General features: G+C 41.2%; 1 protein-coding gene across 15 annotated transcripts in view; it reads left to right on the forward strand.

Annotated features, from left to right (window-relative positions):
* NOSTRIN (nitric oxide synthase trafficking) overlaps window positions 1-24,185 on the forward strand; it is a 78,546-nt gene that overhangs the window by 35,790 nt on the left and 18,571 nt on the right. For 13 of the 15 annotated variants that reach the window (XM_054679101.2, XM_009443641.5, XM_054679100.2 and 10 more), the window contains 6 exons: window positions 2,378-2,461; window positions 5,921-5,983; window positions 6,183-6,264; window positions 9,241-9,303; window positions 11,996-12,094; window positions 20,782-20,907. In XM_054679101.2, the coding sequence (XP_054535076.1) occupies window positions 2,378-2,461; window positions 5,921-5,983; window positions 6,183-6,264; window positions 9,241-9,303; window positions 11,996-12,094; window positions 20,782-20,907 (517 nt within the window). Of the gene's footprint in view, window positions 1-2,377; window positions 2,462-4,276; window positions 4,730-5,920; window positions 5,984-6,182; window positions 6,265-9,240; window positions 9,304-11,995; window positions 12,095-20,781; window positions 20,908-24,185 lie in introns of those variants that run through there. The other 2 variants (XM_063790549.1, XM_063790547.1) reach the window with 2 other exon arrangements.

Here is a 24,185-nt window from a genome sequence, read left to right on the forward strand (position 1 = left end):
GACACCAAATGGTTGTTTTCTGCAGCTAGGCCTTAGCATACATCCCGCAATGACTTTCTTACAAAAAGTGGTAAAAACAGCTTAAAGCACAGCTGTACTAAGAGAAAAAAAAATGAATAGTAATTTAGCAATAGATCAATAGCCCATCATCTCTGAATTTCATTTTATAGAAGAGGGCTGTCTTTCTTTGCTCAGTCTATGCCATGGAGTTAATTTGTGTGAAAACATGCAGGTATTAGACTAGTTATTAGAGAGCTCTGCCCAAATGAAATAACATAATAAATAATTCTAAAATATAATAAAAATGGATTAACAGACTGAAAAATGCAATGAAAACTCTTAGGATCTATATTAAAAAGGAAAACATAATATAAATTGAACTTAATTCCCTACATTTTTATTCTCTATAGTCAAAAGTGATACGAAGATGCCCTCATTTTAGCTATAGATGGGTCTGTAAATAGGACACGGTAAAATAGGTTTAAGATGAGAATGATTCAATCTATCCAAAAGAACCAAGGGGTTTGCTTTTGGAGGGCATGCCCGGACTTCCTACTGAGCCTTGTGCTGCAAAGAAGGTAATAGAAATTCATTTTCTAAATCTGGTGTTGGCTACCACTGCCGATTCCCATTAGAAAGTTCTGCTTGGTTAATCCAATCATAATTTATTTTATTGCCAACGATTATAATCTAGAGCTAATCTGATTAGTGCTAATATCCCGAGATCAGTAGGACAGTTTTCTGTTCCTTACTAGTTGTATTACTTTTGTTTTTGTTTTTGTTTGAGATGGAGTTTTGCTGTGTCGCCCAGGCTAGCGTGCAGTGGTGCGATCTTGGCTCACTGCAACCTCCACCTCCTGGGTTCAAGAGATTCTCCTGCCTCAGCCTCCCGAATAGCTGGGACTATAGGCGTGAGCCACCACCCCTGGCTAATTTTTTGGATTTTTAGTAGAGACGGGGTTTCACTGTGTTAGCCAGGATGGTCTCGATCTCCTGACCTTGTGATCCGCCCACCGCGGCCTCCCAAAATGCTAGGATTACAGGCGTGAGCCACCGCGCCCGGCCAGTTGTATTAGCTTTTAGGGCTGTCATAACAAAGTACCACAGAATGAGTGGCTTAAACAACAGAAGTGTGTTGTCTCACAGTTCTGGAGGCTGGCAGTCAGAGGTGTGTTCTGAGGGCTGTGAGGGAAAATTTGTTCTGTGCCTCTGTCCTGGCTCCTGATGATTTGCTGGCAATCTTTGGCATTCTTTGGCTTGTAGATGCACCACTCAGATCTATGCCTTCATGTTCACATGGCTTTTTCTCTGTGTACATGTCTGTTTATGTCCAAATTTTCTCTTTATATGGGACACATCCATTATAGGGTTTGGGCCCACCCTGATGACCTCATCTTAACTTGATCATCATCTGCAAAGACCCTATTCCCATATGAGGTCACATTCACAGGCACTGGGGAGTAGGACTTCAACTTCTTGGGAGACACAATTCAACCCATTAGCATGATGTAAAAGAAGCTTAGTTAAAAACTCTTCCTTTGGGCTGGGCACAGTGGCTCACGCCTGTAATCCCAGCACTTTGGGAGGCCTAGACAGGTGGGTCACCTGAGGTCAGGCGTTTGAGACCAGCTGAACAGCATGCTGAAACCTCATTTCTACTAAAAATACAAAATTAGCCAGGCATTGTGGTACGTGCCTGTAATCCCAGCTACTTGAGAGGCTAAGGCAAAGAATCACTTGAACCTGGGAGGTGGAGGTTACAGTGAGCCAAGATTGTGCCATTGCACTCCAGCCTGGGCAACAAGAGGGAAACTCCATCTCAAAACAAAAACAAAAAAACAGAAACCTCTGTCTTTTTAGGATCCTCTTGGATACCCTTCAGGATTATGCTTAAGGACAAAAGGATCCTTGTAGTAAACAAATCATCTCTTCTTTACATAGGCATTACATTTTCAGCCTGACCTCTCCTTCGTGCATGCATGTGTGCATGTGTGCATCTGTGTGTGTGTTTGGTTTGCTTGATTTCTAGCCAGCATAATCAATTTTTTTTTTTTTTTTTTGGGATGGAGTCTCGCTTTGTCACCGAGGCTGGAGTGCAGTGGCACAATCTCAGCTCATTGTAACATCCTCTTCCCATGCTCAAGCGATTCTCGCACCTCAGCCTCCCAAGTAGCTGGGATTATAGGCGCCTGCCACCACACCTGGCTAATTTTTGTATTTTTAGTAGAGACTGGGTTTCACCATGTTGGCCAGGCTGGTCTTGAACTCCTGGCCTCAAGTGATCTGCCTGCCTTGGCCTCCCAAAGTGCTGGGATTATAGGTGTGAGCCACTGTGCCCAGCCCAGTACATCCTACTTAACTAGTCCTTTTCTAACAGGGCAAACCTGGAAATTAGCTATGCCAAAGGACTTCAGAAACTGGCAAGCAAGCTGAGCAAAGCATTACAGAACACGAGAAAAAGGTAAGTATTGTGGCAGAGGTAAGGCAAAATCAACCCTTTTTTTCATTTGTTTTTTGTTTGTTTGTTTGTTTGTTTGTTTGTTTTTTGAGACAGGGTCTTGCTCTGTTACCTGGGTTAGAGTGCAGTGGCACAATCACAGCTCACTGCACCCTCAATCCCCCAGGCTCAGGTGATCCTCCCACCCAGCCTCCCATATAGAGTAGCTGGGACCATGCCCTAAATTTGTTTTGTGTTGGGACAGGGTCTTACTATGTTGCCCAGGCTGGTCTTGAACTCCTGGGCTCAAGTAATCCTCCTGCCTTGGCCTTCCAAAGTTCTGGGATTACATGTGTGAGCCACCACACCCAGCAAAATCATTCTTAAAAATAGTAAAAAGTGACATGTTCCATTCCAGCTTCCTCTTCTAAACATGGCAAGTACATAACATCAAGCATGGCTTCCAGTTCTTGGGCATTTACTGTGTGCATGCACTGTGTTAATGCTTTACTGATACTCCCATTTAATCCTCATAAGAACCCTTGAGAGGTCTTGTTATCCCTGTTTACAGATAAGGACTTGAGACGGAAAGTTCAAGATACTTCCCCCAATCACCCAGATCATGAGTTGCATAGCTGGATTCTTCCTCAGTGTTTATGACTCCTAAGGCCACATTCATAATAGGCCTTGGTAATGATATTTAACTTGGGAAGTGGTGTTGCTAAAGTCAGGTTGTCTTGGAGTCAGGAAGTGTAAATCCTATATTTTCTCTACTCTATGACCTTTGACAAGTAACCTGGCCTCTGTGTGCCTTTATTTCTTCCTCTGTTGGACAGAGTAATAATATGTGCTCTATTGTGTGTGTGTAGGCATATTAAATGAGATCATGTGTGTGGAGAGCTTAGCACATTAGGTGCTGAAAGGTGTTGGTTCACATTCTTTTCAATATATTGCAGCACTAAGAATGAAGTAGATTCCTTTATTAGGGGGAGAGAAGAAAGATATTGGTATACCAAAGATAGTTCATTCGTGGTAATTTGCTACAAAGATTCTTGACTAATGCATGCAGACGTGCCCTTGAACTGACAGTGCCATTGTAGAGGTCTCTTTTGATGATGAAAGAGATAAGAAGGGGAAAGGAAAAAAAGAAGCCTTCTGGAGCTCAAATTTCCACTCTTCTTTAGGCATCAGCCATAATAACAAATGGTGGCTTTGAAAGTGCTCTTTTAGCTTTATTTTTATTTTTAGGACAGTATTTTAGTAGACTACAGTGAAGCCAGTATAGCACAGTGGTTGAGTATAGATACACTGCCCAGGTTTAAATTCTAACTCTACCACTTAACAGGTGAGTGACCTAGGAAAATTTATCTTACCTCTCAAGATCTCTTTAAAGTAAAAGTAAAGCCTATCTCTTATGGTTGCTGTGAGAATTAAATACGGTAATATAAGACGTGTGCTTAGCAGAGTACCTGGCAGGGAACGAAAGCTCTGTGAATGTCCATTACGTTTTTGATTCGAATTGCCTCCTAAGGAATGAGAGGTATAGGGGTGTAGGGGTGTGTGTATTGTGTTACAGCTCTGTCATCCAGCAGAATACTACCAAAGAGTTGGCAGGTCCAGAATGTTAAGCCAACTGGGATTAGTACAGTATTTAACAGTAAACATTAGAGAATTTTTATCCATACCGAAATCTGTGTTAGGTACTACAGATATCCTGTTACTTCATTACTTCTAATTCTTTCTCTCTTTCTTTCTTTCCTTTCTTTCTCCTCCCTCCCTCCCTCCCTCCCTTGCTTCCTTCATTCCTTCTCTTTCCATTTTTACCCTGTCTTTTCACAGGTGTTGACCAAGTTACTTCTACTTTAAAAGATTAGTTAAGTGAGGGCCAGAGATTCTTCCAAGGTCATGCAGAAAACAAAGGGGGAGCATCTCCATTCAGACACAGACTGAGGCCACATGCTTGGTTCCTGTCCTGAGACCCAGCTCCTCCAAGGGGCAAATGTCAGATGCTCTACCCAGAAATGTGCCTGACTTCATTTTTTAAAAATCAGCTCTACTGAGTTTTAATTTACATGCAATAATAAGCACCCATTTTAAGCATATGATTTGATCAGTTTTGACATATGTAAATACCCTGTGTAGCCACCACTATAATCAAAACATAGACATTTTCATCACGCCAAAAGATTTATCATGCCTGTTTGCACTCCTTCCCACCCAACTCCAAGCAACCACTGACCTGCTTCCTGTCAATAGAGATTCATTTAATGTTTTCTGGAATCTCCTGTAATTGTAAGTATATAGCAGGTATGCTCTTGTGCCTAAGCTTGTATCTGGCTTTGGATGTGCAGAAAATCTGGCATCTTTTGGTCTAGTTCTCTTATTCTTAGACTGCAGGATGCAAACTAAGGCATTTGGAGGCAAAACCTCTGTACCATTCTGATTAAGGCAAGGATGCAGATCCACCCCCTTCCTCTTCATCAAAATCTACACAGGCCTCTGTACCTGGGATTTCTTGATGTGATTGGACTTACTATCCTGACTGTTGAAGGCAGACTACATGGGGCCACTGTGGAAGAAAAATGACATCACACTCCCTAATCCTCCCGCTATGCCATGAGGGACTGGGTAGCATTATCCTTTGTGTTAAAGTGAGATACTGCTCATGGGCCATTAGCTATCTGAGCTGTTGTCCTCAAACCCAGCAGGGAACAGGAACTGAACTCCAACCCCAAGAGCAGCAGCAGGACATGAGCAGGGCTCTCAAGCCCTTTATCACTTAACTTTTCTGAGTCTCAGTTTTTTCATATCTATGTGTCCTATGACCAACCTGTTCTCATCCTTGGCTATTTTATTTCCCCTATTTTATTTTATTTTCATTACTTATTTTTTTCTTTTTGGTGGGGAGAGGGGCTCAGGGGATACGGTCTTGCTCTGTTGCCCAGGCTGGAGTACAGTGGCATGATCATAGCTCACTGTAGCTTCCTGGGCTCAAGCAATCCTCCTACCTTGGCCTCCCTAGTAGCTAGGACGATGGGCGTGCATCACCACACCTGGCTAATTTTAAAAAGTTTTTCGTAGAGAAAAGGTCTCGCTGTGTGTGTTGCACAGGCTAGTTTCGAACCTGTGGCCTCAAGTGATCCTCCCACCTCAGCCTCCTAAAGTGCTGGGATTTACAGGCACTTTAGGAGGCTGAGGCAGTGCCACCACACCTGGCCATTTCCTCTATTTTATACAGATATGAAATAGGAAATGAAAATCTAAATGAAAAATGACTGGGAAAAAAGCAGTATATATAATGAGTATAGTGCAAATAAATGTATTGGCAGAATGTAATCTCATAGAGAAATTGAAATAAGGTTAGGGAAGTGAATGCAATTGTTGAATGTGGTGACTCAGATGCGATGCTGTATTTCTAGCCAGCACATCCTATTTCCTCGGAAAATGACACTCACCTTTGTTCCCCACTTTTTTTGCCTTTAGTTGTGTTAGCAGTGCCTGGGCCTGGGCCTCAGAGGGAATGAAATCCACAGCGGACCTGCATCAGTGAGTTCTCCCACCCTGGCCTTTCTCCAACTCCAAAGGGAGTCAAATATTTAAAGTGGGTGTGCTACAAATATTCCACTTCCAACTTGCACTGAATAGGTGTTCCATAACACACTATTTTATTTCCCCAGAAAGTAATTTGGAAAGTAGATGTAAACGCTGATATTATGCTTATGTGTCTTTTATGTTTTATTTCCAGAAAACTTGGCAAAGCAATTGAATTGGAAGCAATTAAACCGACTTATCAAGTCCTAAATGTACAAGAGAAGAAGAGAAAATCAGTGAGTCCAAACCTTTCTTTACTCTTCCTGTTTAAAGCAAGATTCCTGTGTTTAGCCCAGAAAAGGAAAAGGTGATCTGAAAGTGGTACCAAGTTTCAGGAATTTATCCTAAAAATAAAATAAATACTTTTATTTATTTTAAAATAAATGAATAATAAAAAACACAAATCCAAGATTTATGTACAAGGATGTTTGTCAGAGCATTGCTTATAATAGTGAAAAACTGGAAACTACTGAAGCATTCAAAATAAATTGTGATAAATTCAAGCAGTAGAATAATTTGCAATGATTCAAAATCTTATTGTAGAGGAATTTAATCACATGGGGATTTTTTTCACAGTATACTGCTAAATAAAGCAGAATGAAAAAGTCTAATTTATACAATCTCAACTTTATAAAATGAATATGTATATATATGTATAGAAAAAGCTGGAAGAAGCTTCTCAAAATGTTAATAAGAATGATCTTTAGATGGTGAAATTGGAGGTTATTTTTATTTCATTTTTATACTTTTTTGCATTTTTAAAATAATTTTATTCTATTTATAAATAAGAGAATGATAAGCACAATTTTTACAAAGATGTTTTCTATGCTTATTAGCTTGGTATTATGTAAAGGTAATAATGAGTACAATCCTCAAATATCCTAAAAGTTACAGAAAGATAATTAAACAATCCTTTCAGGGGCACCCGGTCCTCTAATAGCCGATCCTCTACTCTTTCTCTGTGCCTTTCCTTCTAGAACAGTTTTTCTTTCTTTCCTTCCCTCCCTCCCTCCCTTCCTTTCTTCCTTCCTTCTCTTTCTTTTTTTTCTCTCTCTCCCTTTCTTTCTTTTTCTTTCTTTTTTTGACGGAGTTTTGCTCTTGTCACCCAGGCTGGAGTGCAATGGCGTCATCTCGGCTCACTGCAACCTCCACCTCCTGGGTTCAAGTGACTTGCCTGCCTCAGCCTCTCGAGTAGCTGACATTACAGGTGCCTGCCACCACGCCTGGCTAATTTTTGTATTTTTAGTAGAGACCAGGGATCGCCATGTTGGTCAGGCTTGTCTCCAACTCCTGACCTCAGGTGATCCGCCCATCTTGGCCTCCCAAAGTGCTGGGATTACAGGCATGAGCCACTGCCCTCAGCCTAGAACAGTTTCATTTGTGTTCCTTTTTCTTTTTCGTTGTGTATTATTCAGTAGTTAAGCACTTTATACTCTACTTCCAGGCAACATAATTGGGTGTTTAATAAACATTGCTTGGCTCTGATAGGGGTGGGGTTATGGTCACTGTTTGTTTCATGACCAGGTGCAGGTAAGATGTTTGTAAGCTGTGGTAGGTGGTCCCTGTGAAGGGAAGGGGCAGTGGTTAAGGGGGAGTTTCAAGGGAATACAGTCAGATAAAGCACATCCTCAGTGGCAAGTCAGAAGGATGAGGAGAGGTGTGAAAGTTCTGATGGAGGAGAAATGATTTTTAAAATTTTTATTCAAACTCATTAAGCTGGGTCAGGAAGTGGAATTGATGTTTGTATGTACATGGGTATATTTTACTAGAATGGATGCTCTATTCAGAGTTTCGGGTGATGGACAGAACTTGATAGGAATTGCTAGCAAGCAATATAACCTTCTGCCTTTGCAAGCCAACTTAATAAAAACCAATTACTAGTCTATATTTCGTTGATTACAAAATATTTTTCACACTGCATAATAATATGATAGTCATTAGCATTTCTTTAGTATTTACCATAAATGAGGCACAGTGCTGTGACAATTAATCACAGTGCTTTAGTTAATGGATGTCATGAGCACCCCCGAAATGCTTGTCCTGTTTTTCTTCTTTTCTGCATTGCCCCTCTCCACTGCACCCCACCACCCCACTCCACTCTCTCACAAAATATAAAAGATTAGATTTTTTCTAAAGTGACCTTGTTCCACATTCCAGACACATATGTGAAATCAAAAGTGGCATAGTACATAAAATATTTTCATTATGTCTGTTACAATGAACCATATACTCTAAATTTAACCAACTGGAAAAAACTGAAAGTGTAGCATTCGCTAGATCTCAGAGTGGTTGAATAATGGCTGATCTGCTGGGTCTGTGTTCCAGGGAAAAACATTCTGCTGTAACTTACATCAGATCTCCCTGGGAGGTTGTCTAGATCATTTTCATCATTATTATTACTGTCTCTTTGGCTGTTTAAAAGCAAGGGAAAAAGTTAATTATGATTAAGAGTTCAATATCTTTGAAATTAAGGCAATATTCACTTCAGGGGTAATGGAGACACACAGTAAAATTGGCAGTTAGGACTGTTACCAGTTTTCGTAGTGTTGAGGTTTTTGCTGCATGGATTGACGTGGAAGATGATGTGATGGGACTAGCAACAATATCAGCTCATGCAAGGGCCTGTTACACATGATTGCACATGTTTACATGCTTTTTACATTCTTATAGATTAGAAATAATTATTTTACCAAGTCCTGTTACTTGACACAGGGATAAGATAATTTGGCTAATATGTCCATTGTAGGATCTTGAAATTCCCATGAATTGTAATAGTGATTGATAAGCTAGTACTGTGACTGTCTTAGTTCAGGCTGCTCTAACAAAGTACCATAAACTGGATAGCTTATAAATAATAGGAATTTATTTCTTACAGTTCTGGGGGCTGGGAAGTCCAAGATCAAGGCACCCGCACATTAGCTGTGTGATGAGGGCCCACTTCCTGGTTCATCAGTGGCTATTTACTCACTGTAACCTCAGATGGCAGAAGGGGCTAGGCAGCTCTTGGGGTCTCTTTTATAAGGGCACTAATCTCATTCATGGGGGCTCCACCCTCATGAACTAATCATTTCTCAAAGCCTCCACCTCCAAATACCATCACATTGAGGGAATAGGTTTCAATCGATACATTTTAGGGGCACAAACATTTAGTCTATTACAGCAACTAAACAAGAAGAAAGCAAAGCTTTGTTTCCTTTTTCCTTTTTCAATAGCTTGACAATGAAGTTGAAAAGACAGCAAATCTTGTCATTAGCAACTGGAATCAGCAAATTAAGGCAAGTATCCACAAATACCATTTGTGTAAACTCAGTTTTTAGAATTGAAGTGTTTTGCTTTCATACAAATGCGATGACATGTTCTAGCATTAGTACTTCTAAGTGCTAACTGAAGAGAAAAATGTTTCCTTACCTGGTTGTTACACAGATATATTTTTCACCAAACCAATGGAAGTGCATGGCTCTAACTATGATTATTTAGCACTTATTATGTGCTAAGTGCTATATATTTATGTATTTAATCATCACAACAACCCAATGTCATATGTCATTGTGCATTGCCCCATTTTACAGATTGGGCAATGGAGACACAGAGAGTTTCAGTAATTTTCCCAAGGATACAGAGCTGGTTAATGGTTGAACCAATGGTTGTCACAAGTTGGGTTCCAGGGTCACTGCTCTTAATCATTCCATTATACTAACTACCTTTCTGTATAATTTGTAACTTACAGAAAATGATAAACACCACCTGGGTTTTGTTTTTTACATTTGTAGAAAGGTGTTAGGGATCTCTACATCATTAGTGAGAGTGGCCCAGTGAGGGGTGGGTAGTGATATGTAAAAGGGGATGCGTATATCGATTTCATGAGTATGTGGGGTCCACTTTTTGTGCACAACACTATTCTAAGACATAATTTTTTTCAAGTAATTTAAAATTTAGTTGGCTAGATGACATATGTGCAGGAAATAGGGAATACATTCTAAGAGGAATTACGATCTGGCGTGGGAAGCTAGAGCATATCTGTATGAGTTCTTAAGCAGAGAAAATAACAGATGGGATCCATATGCACAGAAGATTATTCTAGAACAATGTAGTATAGGAGGAATTCATTTCAGGTAGAAAGGACTAGCAGTAAATCTACTAACAAGATTCAATGAACCCCTCTGAGAAGACTTGTTCTCTAAGTGTTGAAATCCTTTTTCATCTCCAAAGCGTTAGTGCCCACAGAGAACCTTTACAAGTAAACAGCCACTGATGCCAAATAACTAGAGACAGACGCACTCACAGACAGGCAAACTTGGTGTTACTTCCAAAGCTTCTGCCAAAACTGAGGACTGACTCCATAAGACCAAGGACATTAATAAAAAGTGTTTGATATAAGTGAATTTCTGTATCCACAGTAGTTATAATGGTAAAAGGATGCTCATGAGAATCACTTTTATAAAAAGTAAAGTCCCAGAAACAGTATCCAGTCATTTGCTTTTTAGTTTTGCCATGGATTTTATGAGTTTTCTTTAAAAGGAATTGTTTTGTATTTTTTTAAAGAAATAGAGACAGGGTCTTGCTATGTTGCCCAGGCTGATCCCGAACTCCTGGGCACAAGGGATCTGCCCACCTTGGCTTCCTAAAGTGTAGGGATTACAGGGATGAGCCACTACACCTGGCCTTTAAAAGGATTTGTTTTTAAAAATCCATTTTCTTTAAATATTCAGCTTTCACAGGAATTCAGTACAATGAATCAAAAGCCAGAAATAATGCTGAGAGGCTGCAATTGCTCCCAAGAAAAAACATCTTTTATCATTTCCCAGTTTCTATCAAGTCATTTTTTTAAATAAAAGATTTCATTTTTTTTAAATGAAGAGTGACAGCGAAATTAGAGAACATAAAATTATTGGGCTATAATAATTTTCTCCCCAGTTACAATTCAAGGGATTCAGCATGTCAGTAATGAAGTAGTCTATTTGGGAGACTCTAATGAAAAGCCTTAAAGGACCAAATATTCATGCCTCACAATCTCATTTCCCAGCAGGCATGTGGCTGACGGGAGGTGGAGAAAGAGGGCCATGAGCTTATTTCTTTAATTTTCCTTTGCAGAGGCTTCCCACGTTTAGAGGGAGGCAGAAGGCTTTGCCTTTGATTCCCAAGCTAAAAAGCCAAGGAAGAGAGACCTCTCCTTTACTATCTGGTTTGACAGTCCTTGCAACCTTGAGGCAAAAAGCCAAAGTCTTTCAATCAGCCTACTTCCTGAACAGGCTAAATCCAACTTAAACCAAATTCTGTTTGCATAATTTATCTCTGGAGCATCATCTTCAGTTAAATTCAACTATGTAGACTAGGAAATTATCCCCTAAATCCTAACCCACTCCAAAGGGTCAGCATGAACAGGGTAGGGAGACTCTGAGTGCTCCTTCCTTCCCTACTTCTTTCTACTTCTCCAACTCCAGCAAGTGCAGGGCATTTCACAAGATGCCAGACAAATGCCCAGCTCTCAGGCTTGGCCATCAGGGAGCAGAATTGTGACCCTTGCTGCACGTTTTAAGAGAACATCTTAAAACAATCTCAATCGTGGCCTAGGTTGATGTAAAGAATGATGCAGGCAGTCTTCTGTGTTTGCTGTGATATCTTCTGTGGTAAAGCCATTATGCTCACTAGAACATTATTTTGGAGGCTTGCAGGCCTTTGATGATTTAGCAAAATTCAAAATCCTCTTGAGGGTACCCGATATAATGAAAAAGTATGCAGGAGTTCTCCGGACAAAATGTTAGCTGCTCTGATGTTTTAGGTACATTTTGAAGTGAGGATGGGAATGAAGAACTAAAAGTACACATTTTTGTTTCAGCCTTTGGAGGATTCTAGGATACATAATTGTTCAAGCTAGCACATGAATGTGCTTTGTTCCAAAAGAGGAGAGTTTTCTCTTGGCATCAGCCTCTGCTCCTTTTTTTCTTGTTTGTATGTTTTTTACTCTAGGCCAAGAAGAAATTAATGGTTAGTACCAAGAAACATGAAGCACTTTTCCAGCTTGTAGAAAGCTCCAAGCAATCTATGACTGAGAAGGAGAAGCGGAAGGTAAGCTGTCATGGCTGGCTGGGTGCATGTGCCATAGAGAGGGATGGACTTGCTACCCTTAGCTACGAACACAAGAGAACGGGTTGATTCCTCCTTCTCTGTGGGAATCCTGCAGAGATGTAGCTTGACAGAGCATAAAAGGGGATTCCAAATCATTACTGGCGTGCGCGCGCACGCGCGCAAACACACACACACACACACGCACACACACACCACATACATTTTAAACTTTATTTTAATTCTTTTAAATAGAAGGGATCTCACTGTGCTGCCCAGGCTGGCATCAAAGTCCTAGGCTCAAGGGATCCTGCCACCTCAGCCTCTCAAGTAGCTGGGACTACAGGAGCATGCTACTTTGCCTGGACCACATGTATTTTTAAAAAATATTATTGACAGATGACAAATGAGACCAATGATGCCCACATTTTTTTAAAGGAAACTCTATTAATATCTTAAAAAAACCTCTCAGCTAATACCCCAAATAAGTAAAAATAAATACTATATATATGTTGTTTGTTACATATAGTACTTTATGTATTATGTTAATATGTTATGAACATTATAAAGCATAAAAGTAGAAATGTTTCCAGGATGAGATAAAGATGAAATAATATTTTAAATGATTAGCAAACCATGATGTCTTTAGATAATCATTAAGTAATGTTTTCAGGAAAAATGTACACTTGGAGCAAGGTTCAGCCTTAACTATAGTAAATTTAAATGCATATTTCTAATAGTTTTCTTGATAATTTTTTTTTTTTTTCTTGAGACAGAGTCTCACTCTGTGGCCCAGGCTGGAGGGCAGTGGTGCAGTCTTGGCTCATTGCATCCTCCGACTCCAGGCTTCAAGCAGTTATCCCACCCCAGTCTCCCAAGTAGCTGGGACTGCAGGTGTGCACCACCATGCTCGGCTAATTTTTTTTTGCATTTTTAGTAGAGGCGAGGTGTCACCATGTTGGCCAGGCTGGTCTCGAACTCCTGACCTCAAGTGATCTTCCTGCCTTAGCCTCTCAAAGTGCTGGGATTATAGGCATGAGCCACCGCCCCTGGCCAGCCTTCTCGATAATGTAATTTGTTCATCAAATTTTTTGTCAGATCTCATTTCAGTGTTTGCCCTTTCATGTGGGTAGTAACAAACTCACAACCAGGAGAGGTGGCAGCATCAGCTTGGACATTTTGCTGTGGATTCTTTGTGGTTAAATTGTTGGTAGTAACACCAATCCACAGGTTCTTGGCAGAAATCTTCTAAGATATTTGTGCATTTTGTGTATGTTAACCTAACTGGAACCAGAAAATGTCTGTAAAATCACATGGCCCAGGTATATGTCAAAGGCCACGTGTCCCAGATGCTGGAAGGGAAAACACAGTGAGGGCCTAGGGCAGCTTTTCAGGTTGCAGAATCCCCACCCTTCCCCCAGGCCATATCAGAATCCACAACTGTCCATGTGTGAACACCAGTGTAGACTCATATATTAAATAAGAGTAAGCTTGACAACTGTGTTTTCAGGCAAAATGAACACGAATAATATTGGGGTACAGGAACAAAATGAACATTTTCTGCTTACACCCCAATAGATTATCTTGCACCCCTCTTGTGGTATGTGTCCCAGATTGAAAACCTTTGAAATAGTCGATATCTTCTACAAAAGATGAGTCCCCACTAAGGAAATGCAACCAGCACCACTGCAAACCCCTTACAAAGGAAGAGAAAATTGTCATCACCAGTAGCTCTTTCATCTGAAGAAATATCCATTGAATAACTTAAATTCATTGTTAGCAAGATTTTACAAGACTCTTATTTCTTTCCATGTCAGTCTTCACAGTTGGAAATGATCATAACAAGTATTGAATAATGAGGCAGCTTCCGAGGAGGCGAACCCAGTCTGTTAAAATACTCAGTGCCAGGACCTGCCTAGGCATTCTGAGTGCTCATTAGAAGCTATTCTTTATTGATGTCATGCAATAATAAAGAAAAAAGCATGGCAGCTAAGTGGTGAATTTCCTCTTCCTACCCCCATCAGCAGCTTCCCTGGGAAGTAAAGGTCCACAGTGCTCTCTCCCCTCCTCCAGCTGGTAACCATAACCTTGGCTGTTACTCTGTCACACACCCATGCCATCTTCACTGCTTAATCTGGCAGCTTTTGTTAATCCTGAAGCTGAACACCCAAGGGGGGGCATTCATTTTCTCATCTCACATAGAAGCGCTCACGATCACCTGAGCTGATGCTCTGTGCTGCTCAGCAAATTCCTCCTGGTTTCCTGCCCAGCAGTCTTGATTCTCACCAGAAGCTGATCTAAACCTCCGTTCTCCCCACACCTCCATCCACACACTCCTGGCACAGTATCTTGCCTCCTACCTCACAGAGTAAATAGAAGTCAGCACAGCCACCTGCCTACTGAAGTAATAGCATTTACATATCTGCAATGGAGAGGCCAGTTCTCCATCCTGTGCTCTAATCTCATCCCATTCTGCCTCCCAGAGGCCCTCTCTTGATTATCCCATATTTCCCATATCTTGGACAGCCCCCTCCCTAATGATTCCTCCCCACCAGCCTTCTATAACTCCCCCTGTCTTATAGTCTGTTCAGGCTGCTATAACCAAGTTCCATAGATGGAGGTGGCTTCAACAACAGACATTCTGGAAGTGTGGGATCAGGTGCTATCTGGTGAGGCTTCCTCTTTCAGGTTGCAGACCGGCTACTTCTCATTGCATCCTCACGTGGTGGAAAGAGAGCAAGGAAGCTCCCTGGGGCCTCTTCTATAAGGGCAGTAATCCCATTCATGAGGGTTCCACCCTCATGGCCTAATCTGGTGGGAGGGCACCAATAGTCTATTGCATCTTCTTCCCATCTTGCAAGAGTAAAGAAAGTTACAGGAACACTTATTTATGGGGTCTCACATTCCTCTCCAGATATTGTCATGTCTCCTTTTTACAATACATCTTTTTTTTTTTTACAATACATTTTTTTTAACATCTTTTTTTTTTTTTTTTTAAGATGGAGTCTTGCTCTGTCGCCCAGACTGGAGTGCAGTGGCGCGATCTCGGCTTACTGCAAGCTCCGCCTTCCGGGTTCATGACATTCTCCTGCCTCAGCCTCCCGAGTAGCTGGGACTACAGGCCCCGCCACCACACCCAGCTAATTTTTTATATTTTTTAGTAGAGATGGGATTTCACCGAGTTAGCTAGGATAGTCTCGATCTCCTGACTTCGTGATCCGCCCGCCTCGGCCTCCCAAAGTGCTGGGATTACAGGCGTGAGCCACCGCGCCCGGTCACAATATATCTTAGTGAAAGGGGTATCTGCTCTGTTTCCACTTCCTCATCTTCTGTTCACTCTTCAAATCACCCTAATCAAGCTTTCCCCATCTTTCCACTAAGAGTGTTCTTGCCATCGAAAACAATGTCTTCTCATTGCTAAAGCTAACAGGTACTTTCCAAGTCTTACCTTAGTTAACTTCTCAGAAGTATTAAGCATTGTTTATTTCCCGTTTCTAGAAACATTCTCTTCTTTTAACTTTAGTAACAACTAATGCTTTTATTTTCCTCCTACTTTCTGTAAATTTTAAATTAGATTTCTTTATGGGCTCCCTTTTTTGGCCTGATCTTTATATATTGCAGTTTCTGAAGATTTCTCTTCTGGGCCTCACTCTATTCTCTTCACCATTGTCTCTCCAGTGTCTGATACAGTACTCGTGATATCAGGTACTCAATAAATAATACATACTCAATAAGTATATTCTCAAGGATTCAACTACAGTATCTATGCTGGCAATACCCAAATTTATATCTCCAGTCCAAACCAGTCTGTAAACTGCTTTCTGACTCCTTAAACTCAATATCCAAAATCCAACCATCACTTTTTTCTACCAAAGATAATCTTTATTCCTGTGTTCTCTGTGTCTTTGAATATCATCACCCACCTATCCTCCCAATTCTAACTCAAACCAGATCCTTCAGTGGCACAGTCTCAGCTCACTGCAACCTCCGCCTTCCAGTTTCAAGTGATCCTCCTGCCTCAGCCTCCCAAGTAGCTGGGAGTACAGGCGTGCGCCATCACATCTGGCTAATTTTTGTATTTTTAGTAGAGATGGGGTTTTGCCATGTTGGCCAGGCTGGTCTCGAACTCCAGACATCAAGTGATCCGCCCACCTTGGCCTCCCAAAATACTGGGATTACAGGCGCGAGCCACCGTGCCCAGCCCCAAATACTTCTTGAATATCTTTGCTTTTGTCTATCTCCACTGCTGACATCCTCTCTCAGGCCGCAATCATCTTTTGCTTGGTTTTTTGTAACCAACAAATCAGTCTCTTTGCTTTCAGTGTTGCCTGTTCCTATCTATTCCCCATGTACAAGCCAAGCTGACTTTTCTTAAACTCGAATCTGAGTATATCATTCCTTTTGAAAGCCTTCAAAGGCTTCCCAATGACTTCAGAATAAATAAAAAAAACTCTTTTTTTTTTTTTTTTTGAGACGGAGTTTTGCTCTTGTTGCCCAGGCTGGAGTGCAATGGTGCAATCTGGGCCGACTGCAACCTCTGCCTCCCAAGTTCAACAATTCTGCCTTAGCCTCCCAAGTAGCTGGAATTACAGGCACTCACCACCATGCCCAGCTAATTTTTTGTATTTTTAGTAGAGACAGGTTTTCACCATGTTGGCCAGGCTGTTCTCGAACTCCTGACCACAAGTGATCTGCCCGACTTGGCCTCCCAAAGTGCTGGGATTACAGGCGTGAACCACCACACCCAGCCAGGAAAAACTCTTTCATGTGGCCTGTAAGACCCTTCCTGACTTGAACCTTGCCAATCTCTTCAACATCACCTCTCCCCATTCTCCGTCGTAAGCTGTGTGATCCAACTTCACCAAAAAATATCATTCTGTATCCTGCCATACTATTTTGCCTCACCAACTCCTACTTTCATTTTAGTTTTATTCATATGGAGATCGATTTTTGAGCACTTACTATGAGCCAAATTATAGCTTAAATGTCATTTTAATTTCGAGGCTAGTTTAGATGCCTCTCTTGATGTCCTTCCAGTGGTACCTACATAATTCTATCAGCACACAAGATGGTAATGGTCTGTGGGTCCCTGACTAGAGAGGGAGCCTGTCTTGTTCCATTTTCTATTCCTAAAGCCTTGCACATGACACACGGAAGGCCCTCAATGTCTGGTGAATAAATGAATGTGATGTTTGTCCCAAGAGCAAAAAAAGGGACGAAAGGAAAAGAAGTCAATCTTTGACAAATTTTAGTAAAGGTTTCTGAGAAGTTCCTTAAGTAAGAATACAGGAGTCTACAGCCGGGCGCAGTGTCTCAGGCCTATAATCCCAGCACTTCGGGAGGCTGAGGTGGGCAGATTACCTGAGGTCAGGAGTTCAAGACCAGCCTGGACAAGATGGTGAAATCCTGGGCGTGGTGGCACATGCCTGTAATCCCAGCTACTCGGGAGGCTGAGGCAGGCGAATCACTTGAACCTGAGAGGCGGAGGTTGTAGTGAGCCGAGATCGCACCACTGTACTCCAGCCTGGCCAACCAGCGAGACTCCGTCTCAAAAAAAAAAAAAAAAAAAAAATATATATATATATATATATATATATATGTGTGTGTGTGTGTGTGTGTATATGAGTATACATTCTTCTTTCATATATATACTTGAACTATCTGCTGTAAATTTGCTGAGCAGAAAATTCTAGTCCACAGCTCTATAGTGCAGGCTGATGAATATTAATGGTGATCTCAAAAGCAACTCAGTTCTCACTCCTGGGGTGCTGAGCATTCTCAGTAAGAATCTGAGGACAATGATTTAGCAGAGTATAACCATGACTCTCTTTGAGTCCTTGCATTGAACTGTTGCCAGGTTAATGTTCACAAGCTTGAGTTTCTACAGACACATGTGGTTCATTAAACTTGGTACAAAACCAGATATGTCAGCTGGGCGCGGTGGCTCACGCCTGTAATCCCAGCACTTTGGGAGGCTGAAACGGGCGGATCACGAGGTCAGGAGATCGAGACCATCCGGGCTAACATGGTGAAACCCCGTCTCTACTAAAAATACAAAAAATTAGCCGGGCGTGGTGGCGGGCACCTGTAGTCCCAGCTACTCAGGAGGCTGAGGCAGGAGAATGGCGTGAAGCCGGGAGGCGGAGCTTGCAGTGAGCTGAGATCGTGCCCCTGCACTCCAGCCTGGGGGACAGGGCGAGACTCCATCTCAAAAAAAAAAAAAACAACAACAACAAAAAACAGGTATGTCCTGTGTAGGTCACGCATCAGAGCTGGGGGACAGTTGTATAGCCTGCATATCAATTGGAATAATAAAGTGAATGGTATTAACGTTCAACATTTTGGATGAATGTTTTTCATGATTATAAGGTTAGTCAAAATGCCCTTAAATAGAGAGAGTCCATTTTAACAGCCTTTGTCTCTGTCCTTGAAAATCCTAAACTACTAAGTCGGGGGGGGGCGGGTCTTTGATGTTTTTTAAAGAATGGTTTGAAGACCATTTGCATCAGAACCATCTGGGGAGCTATAGTCAAAACTCAGATTTTCTAATCCCACTACAGATGTATGAAATAAGTATTGCTACTTGTAGAATTCTGGAATTTGCAATTTTTACAAGCATTTCAGGTCATTTCTAAATAGAGTAAAGTTGGAGAATAGGCTGGGTGCGATGGCCCACACTCATGATCCTAAAATTTTGGGAGGCTGAGGTAGACAGATCGCTTGAGCCCAGGAGTTGGAGACCAGACTGGGCAACATGGTGAAACCCCATCTCTGCAAAAAATACAAAAACTAGTCCCAGCTACCTGGGAGGCTGAGATGGGAGCATTGCTTGAACCCGGGACAGGGAGGTTGCAGTGAGCCAGTGAGCCATGATTCTGTCACTGAACTCCAGCCTGGGTGACAGAGCCAGACCCTGTCTCCAAAAAAACAAAAAAAAAAAAAAAAAAAAAAAAAAAGAAAAGAAAAGAAAAAGAAAGATATTGAATGCTTTAAATATATATATATAAAGTTGGAGAATAATTCATGCAATCCAACTTTGTTTCTCAGAAACATGAAATTACTTGTCTGGGCATTTTGAGAGTCAGTTTCAGCTACCCTGGCCCAGGGAGTTTTATATTACTGTACACTGATTTTCCAGAAGATTTAGTAATCAGAATGACAAATTTTGGTGATGGGCAAGAGGGGGGCTCTTTGTAAGGGAGCAGATCACTGGGGAGCAGGATGAGAGGAAACCATCTTATCAAGCTGTCCATAACTTGCAGTGAACATTGGGCATGTATTTCAGGCTTTTCACTGGCAATAATTACACTCACTAAATTTTGAGTGCTATGCCAGGTGTTGGGCAGTGTGCCATTTGCCTTATCTGTGTTACCTATGTCAGGGCCAAGGGAAATCTTCCCTTTTGCCCTCTGAAGTTTGGCTGAAAATCACTGACAAGAGACAGATGAATAGGAGAAAAGGCATACAAATGTATTTGATCATAGTTTTATGTGACATGGGAGCCTTCAGAACGAAGTTCCAAATATACAGGGGAACTTGTCTATGTTTATGCTTAGGTTTAACAAAATACGGACATCCATGTACAAATATTATGTACAAAAGGGGTGTAATCTAATGCTAATAGACTGTGTGGGGAAACCCAGTAAGGCTGTCTTTCTGGAGTCTTCTTGGCCTCTCTGTGCAGCCTTCCTTCCTGCTGGGAATGGGGCAGGATCCTCTCTGGAATAGGGGTCTTATGATCTACAGTCAGACAAGGTAGGTCAGATAATTTCTTTATGGACAGTTTTCACACAGAAAGGCAGGGGGAAAGTGAGACTAATATTTTTAGATTTTATGGCTGGCTTTGGAGAAAAGAGGTTCTGGTTTCTGTGACCTTCTTTGGGGAAGAGGGATTCTGGTTTCTAGCAATAGCCTCAGGGGAGAATGGGAGTGAGAGACAGGAGGGCAGAAGAAGGTCAGAGAGAAACTTTTACTTCTGAGGCTGCTTCTGAGGCCTTGATTTTGTGGTATTGTTTTCTGAGTCCCAAGATGTGCCTGAATTCTCAAAGCAACCTGGTATGTATTAATTACCTATCCCCATCACAGAGATGAGAAAACTGTGGCTCAGTAAGGTTAAGTAACTTGTTTGCAGCTAGGACCAGGACTCTTATCCTGGAAGTTTGATTCCAAAGCTCTACTTCTGGGTTTATATAGTAAAAGTAAAATAATATCGCTAGATAGGACAGTAGCCAGACTCATTCTAAAAATTAGCTCTAAAACTTGTATGATTCCACAAGTCTCTACCTAACCTGGTAAGAAGTGCAGGAGCCCAAAAGATTTACCAGATAAGACTATGGGATTCATTGGCCAATTGCAATCTTGACCTGTACTGTCAATTCTCAAAAGCTGTGTTGTTTGACCTTCTCCTTGACTGTGTGAGTGTAGACAAATCACTTCCTATTTAAGGGTCTCAATCTCCTCATGTGTAAAATTGGGGGAATCATACTGGAAGGCCCTTGGGTTTCCTTCAGGTTTGGCCATGCCTTTTTTTCTTATAAAGATCTTTCATTTTGTCAACTATAGTCACTGTTTATGACTCTACGTGAGAGGTGAGAAACATATCATTGAGCCACATATAATTATTACTATGGAATTACAAAGGGCTTTCAAAAATGTGTTAGTAAATGTGTGACATTGATGTTTTACATTAGCTCCTCAATAAACTGACAAAATCAACTGAAAAGTTGGAAAAGGAAGATGAAAATTACTACCAAAAAAACATGGCGGGTTATTCTACCAGACTGAAATGGGAAAACACACTAGAGAACTGCTACCAGGTAAGTTATATATTCACATTTTTTTCTTCTTCTGTGGAGCTTTGTGTGACCTTGAAGATGGAGGTCAGATTACAGTGACAAGACCTGCCCTCTGTCTTAGCTATGAGCATCACACATATTGTGACTTTAGACAAACCACATTTCCTCTCATTGTTTCCATTTCTCCATGGATACAATTACCAGTGACAATTTATTGAATTTCACTGGCCAGAGTTTCTGCTCCTAATTCTTAGTGGACAGGATAGCACCCAGCTAACTTCAAAAAGTGCTGTCAAAGTGAAGCGTAAATTAAGGCTTAAGTGTTAGGTGCTTCAAAATTAGTTTTAGGCATGAGCAATGACTCATACAGTGATTGCTTATGGAGGTCAGGCATTGTGTTAGGCACTGGAGATACAGAGCATTGAATAAAGTAACATCTCAATTCTTGAGATGTGTACATCTCAGTGGCAAAAGTAGACACATAAAGAAGGAATTGTGGCAAATTATCTGATAATAATGGGCAAAATATGTCAGCAAGCACATCACAAAAGGAGAAATCAAAATCATCAATAAACCTATGAAACAATGCTAGATTATTTGGCAAAAATTAGAACTTGACAATATCAAGTGTTGGTAAGGATGTTAGGAAACAAGAATTATTGTACCCCTGTAGGGGGAATAATTTAATGATATTTAGTGAAACTAAAATAAGCATATACTTACTGCAGCAGTTCCCTTTTTAGGCATATATCCTACAGAAAAATGTACATTTGTACTCCAAGAGTGATGCACAAGAATGTTTATGGCAGAATTGTTTATAATTGCATGTGAGAAAAAACTGTACGCAATCTTCATACCCATCAAGAGAAGAATTACTCTTCAAATATGTTCACATTTGGAAAGTGAACTAATATCCATCAATGAAAAGTTAATTAAAACTATATTTAAACATGAATTAACCTCGAAAAACATGATGTTGAGGAAAAGAAATATACCACTTACACAATCTGTGTAAATCAAAATTCTTTTAAAGTCATGCGCAAACTATACTGAGTTTATATGTGTGTGTTTGTAAACTTATACATGGAGACTGTCCCTGTGTTCAGTGGCAGAAATGGAGCCCATGGTGGGAATACAACAGAACTGCCAGAAACAGCCACGCAGCTTATGCACGGCCCCTGGTGAAGCAGTACAACCCCAGGCTCTACATAAATATGACCAAATTAAATAACTATCAATTCTGGAGAGTAAGAACATGAATATTTTGGTTTTATTTTTCCCCACCTGTTTTAAGTTTAAAAAAAAATGTTTAAAGCAGATACGATGGGAGAAAGCCATGATCTCATGGCCAGCCTGGAACAAGTACTTGGTGCTCAGTGCTCCTCTTTTAGGCTGTGCTAAGCACATTCATGTGCTTCTGTTTTGTATTAATCATGACATTATGAGGACATTGAGGCTGGAAAGATGAAGCGATGAGCCTGAGATGGTTTAAGATTCAGCCTGAGCGGCACGCCTGTAATCCCAGCACTTTGGGAGGCAGAGGCGGGCGGATCAAGAGGTCAGGAGATCGAGACCATCCTGGCTAACACGGTGAAACCCCGTCTCTACTAAAAATACAAAAAATTAGCCGCGCGTGGTGGCGGGCGCCTGTTGTCCCAGCTAATCGGGAGGCTGAGGCAGGAGAATGGCGTGAACCCGGGAGGCGGAGCTTGCAGTGAGCCGAGATCACGTCACTGCACTCTAGCCTGGGCGACAGAGCAAGACTCCGTCTCAAAAAGAAAGAAAGAAAAAAAAAAGATTCAGCCTGGACCTCTGCACTATGCTCCTGCCCCATTGAAAACTGGGAGAGCAAAGGCTATATGGCAGGCGGAAACCCAACGGCTGCATTTACATCTCTTGCAATTCAACCACTCAGAGCAAGATAGATGCAGAATTAGAGAAGAAAGGGGAAATTAGAGATGAAAACTTGGGTCAAAGAGAGGAACAAATGAGAAAAAAATTCCTTAATTTACACCTTTGAACATAAGCTCCTGGTACTCTCCTTGTTTATGCTAGATAGATTTTAGATGAAGGTGATGAGAAAAGGTCAGGGATTTAAATTCTAACTTGATTCATTTGAAATCTGGCTCTGCAACCTGGGCTCTGATCTTGCCTCACCTCACCTCATCACTTCCTGATGAAGCCGTGGTCTTTCCACTGAGGTCAGCTTCCTTGGATGGCCCTGTTAGGAGATGGGAGAGACATTTCTGCTCCCACTCCATCTTCCAGGCACCCACCCTTCAAGGGCTATGAGAAAAATATTTCACCTCAGTGTCTCTATCCTCATCACCCTTCTACCTACATCGCAGCAATGGGAGATAAATGGGTCCTACCTGGTGTAGCTGATAACTAGCTTGCCTTCTTCAATATATGTTAGGGAAGGCTATGATTATCTTCATTATCAGAAGCTCTTGCTACGCCTCTCCTTCATCTCAGTTTCCTTTCCTCCTGTTAAGATCCTCTACATCTTTCCCCTACAACCACCACTCCCCCTTCTCAGCATTCCCAGTGTTTATGTTGAAGCATCATGGAAATTATCTTTTCTTACAGTCTTCCTGATGGTAACAAGGTATACATTCATTTACATTTCAAAAGGCATCTTTCAACTTCAGCTCTAAAAATATTTAAGACCTAGTTTAGTTTTTTTCTTCTTTTTTTTTTTTGTTAGAATCCAAGGCACATGGAATATCTACTCATCATAATGTCCTTGAGGAAGAGCATTTTCTTTCTCCCCTCTTGTATCCTGGATTTTTGCTACCTCTATGCTGGAGGCCACCAGTGTTTCAGTCCGTGTCCTTTTTAGTTCATACAGCTTCTCCTACCCCACCTTCCTCTGAGTTCTCTCCTGCCTCCTGAGAGCCATCTCAAGCCCATTAGCCACAACGTGAGACGACTTCTGTCCAGTCACTCTTGCTTCACTTGAACCCTCAATAATGATGCCCTTAGTTGGTATTTCCTGGGCTTGTTTATACTCAGTCTATACCAGCAGGTCATTGACTCACATATTACTCTATGTATGCCATATTTTGTGTATGTTTATGGCACTCAAGTGTCAAATGTTAGATTCATGAAGACATATAACAAAAACAGCCTGAATTGACTCAAAGAGGAATTTTATTATAAGTGTGAGAGATGGAAATGGGACAGTTAGGGTCTCTCAGTTTCATTTTTTCTCCATTCTTTCACCATTCTTCTGTACAAATTGAATATAAAAATTCATTTTAGGGTCCTACGAAGTGTTCTCTTATTCCTTTTTACTC

Source organism: Pan troglodytes, chromosome 13 (genome assembly GCF_028858775.2).
Source record: "Pan troglodytes isolate AG18354 chromosome 13, NHGRI_mPanTro3-v2.0_pri, whole genome shotgun sequence".
Classification (NCBI taxonomy): Eukaryota; Metazoa; Chordata; class Mammalia; order Primates; family Hominidae; genus Pan; species Pan troglodytes.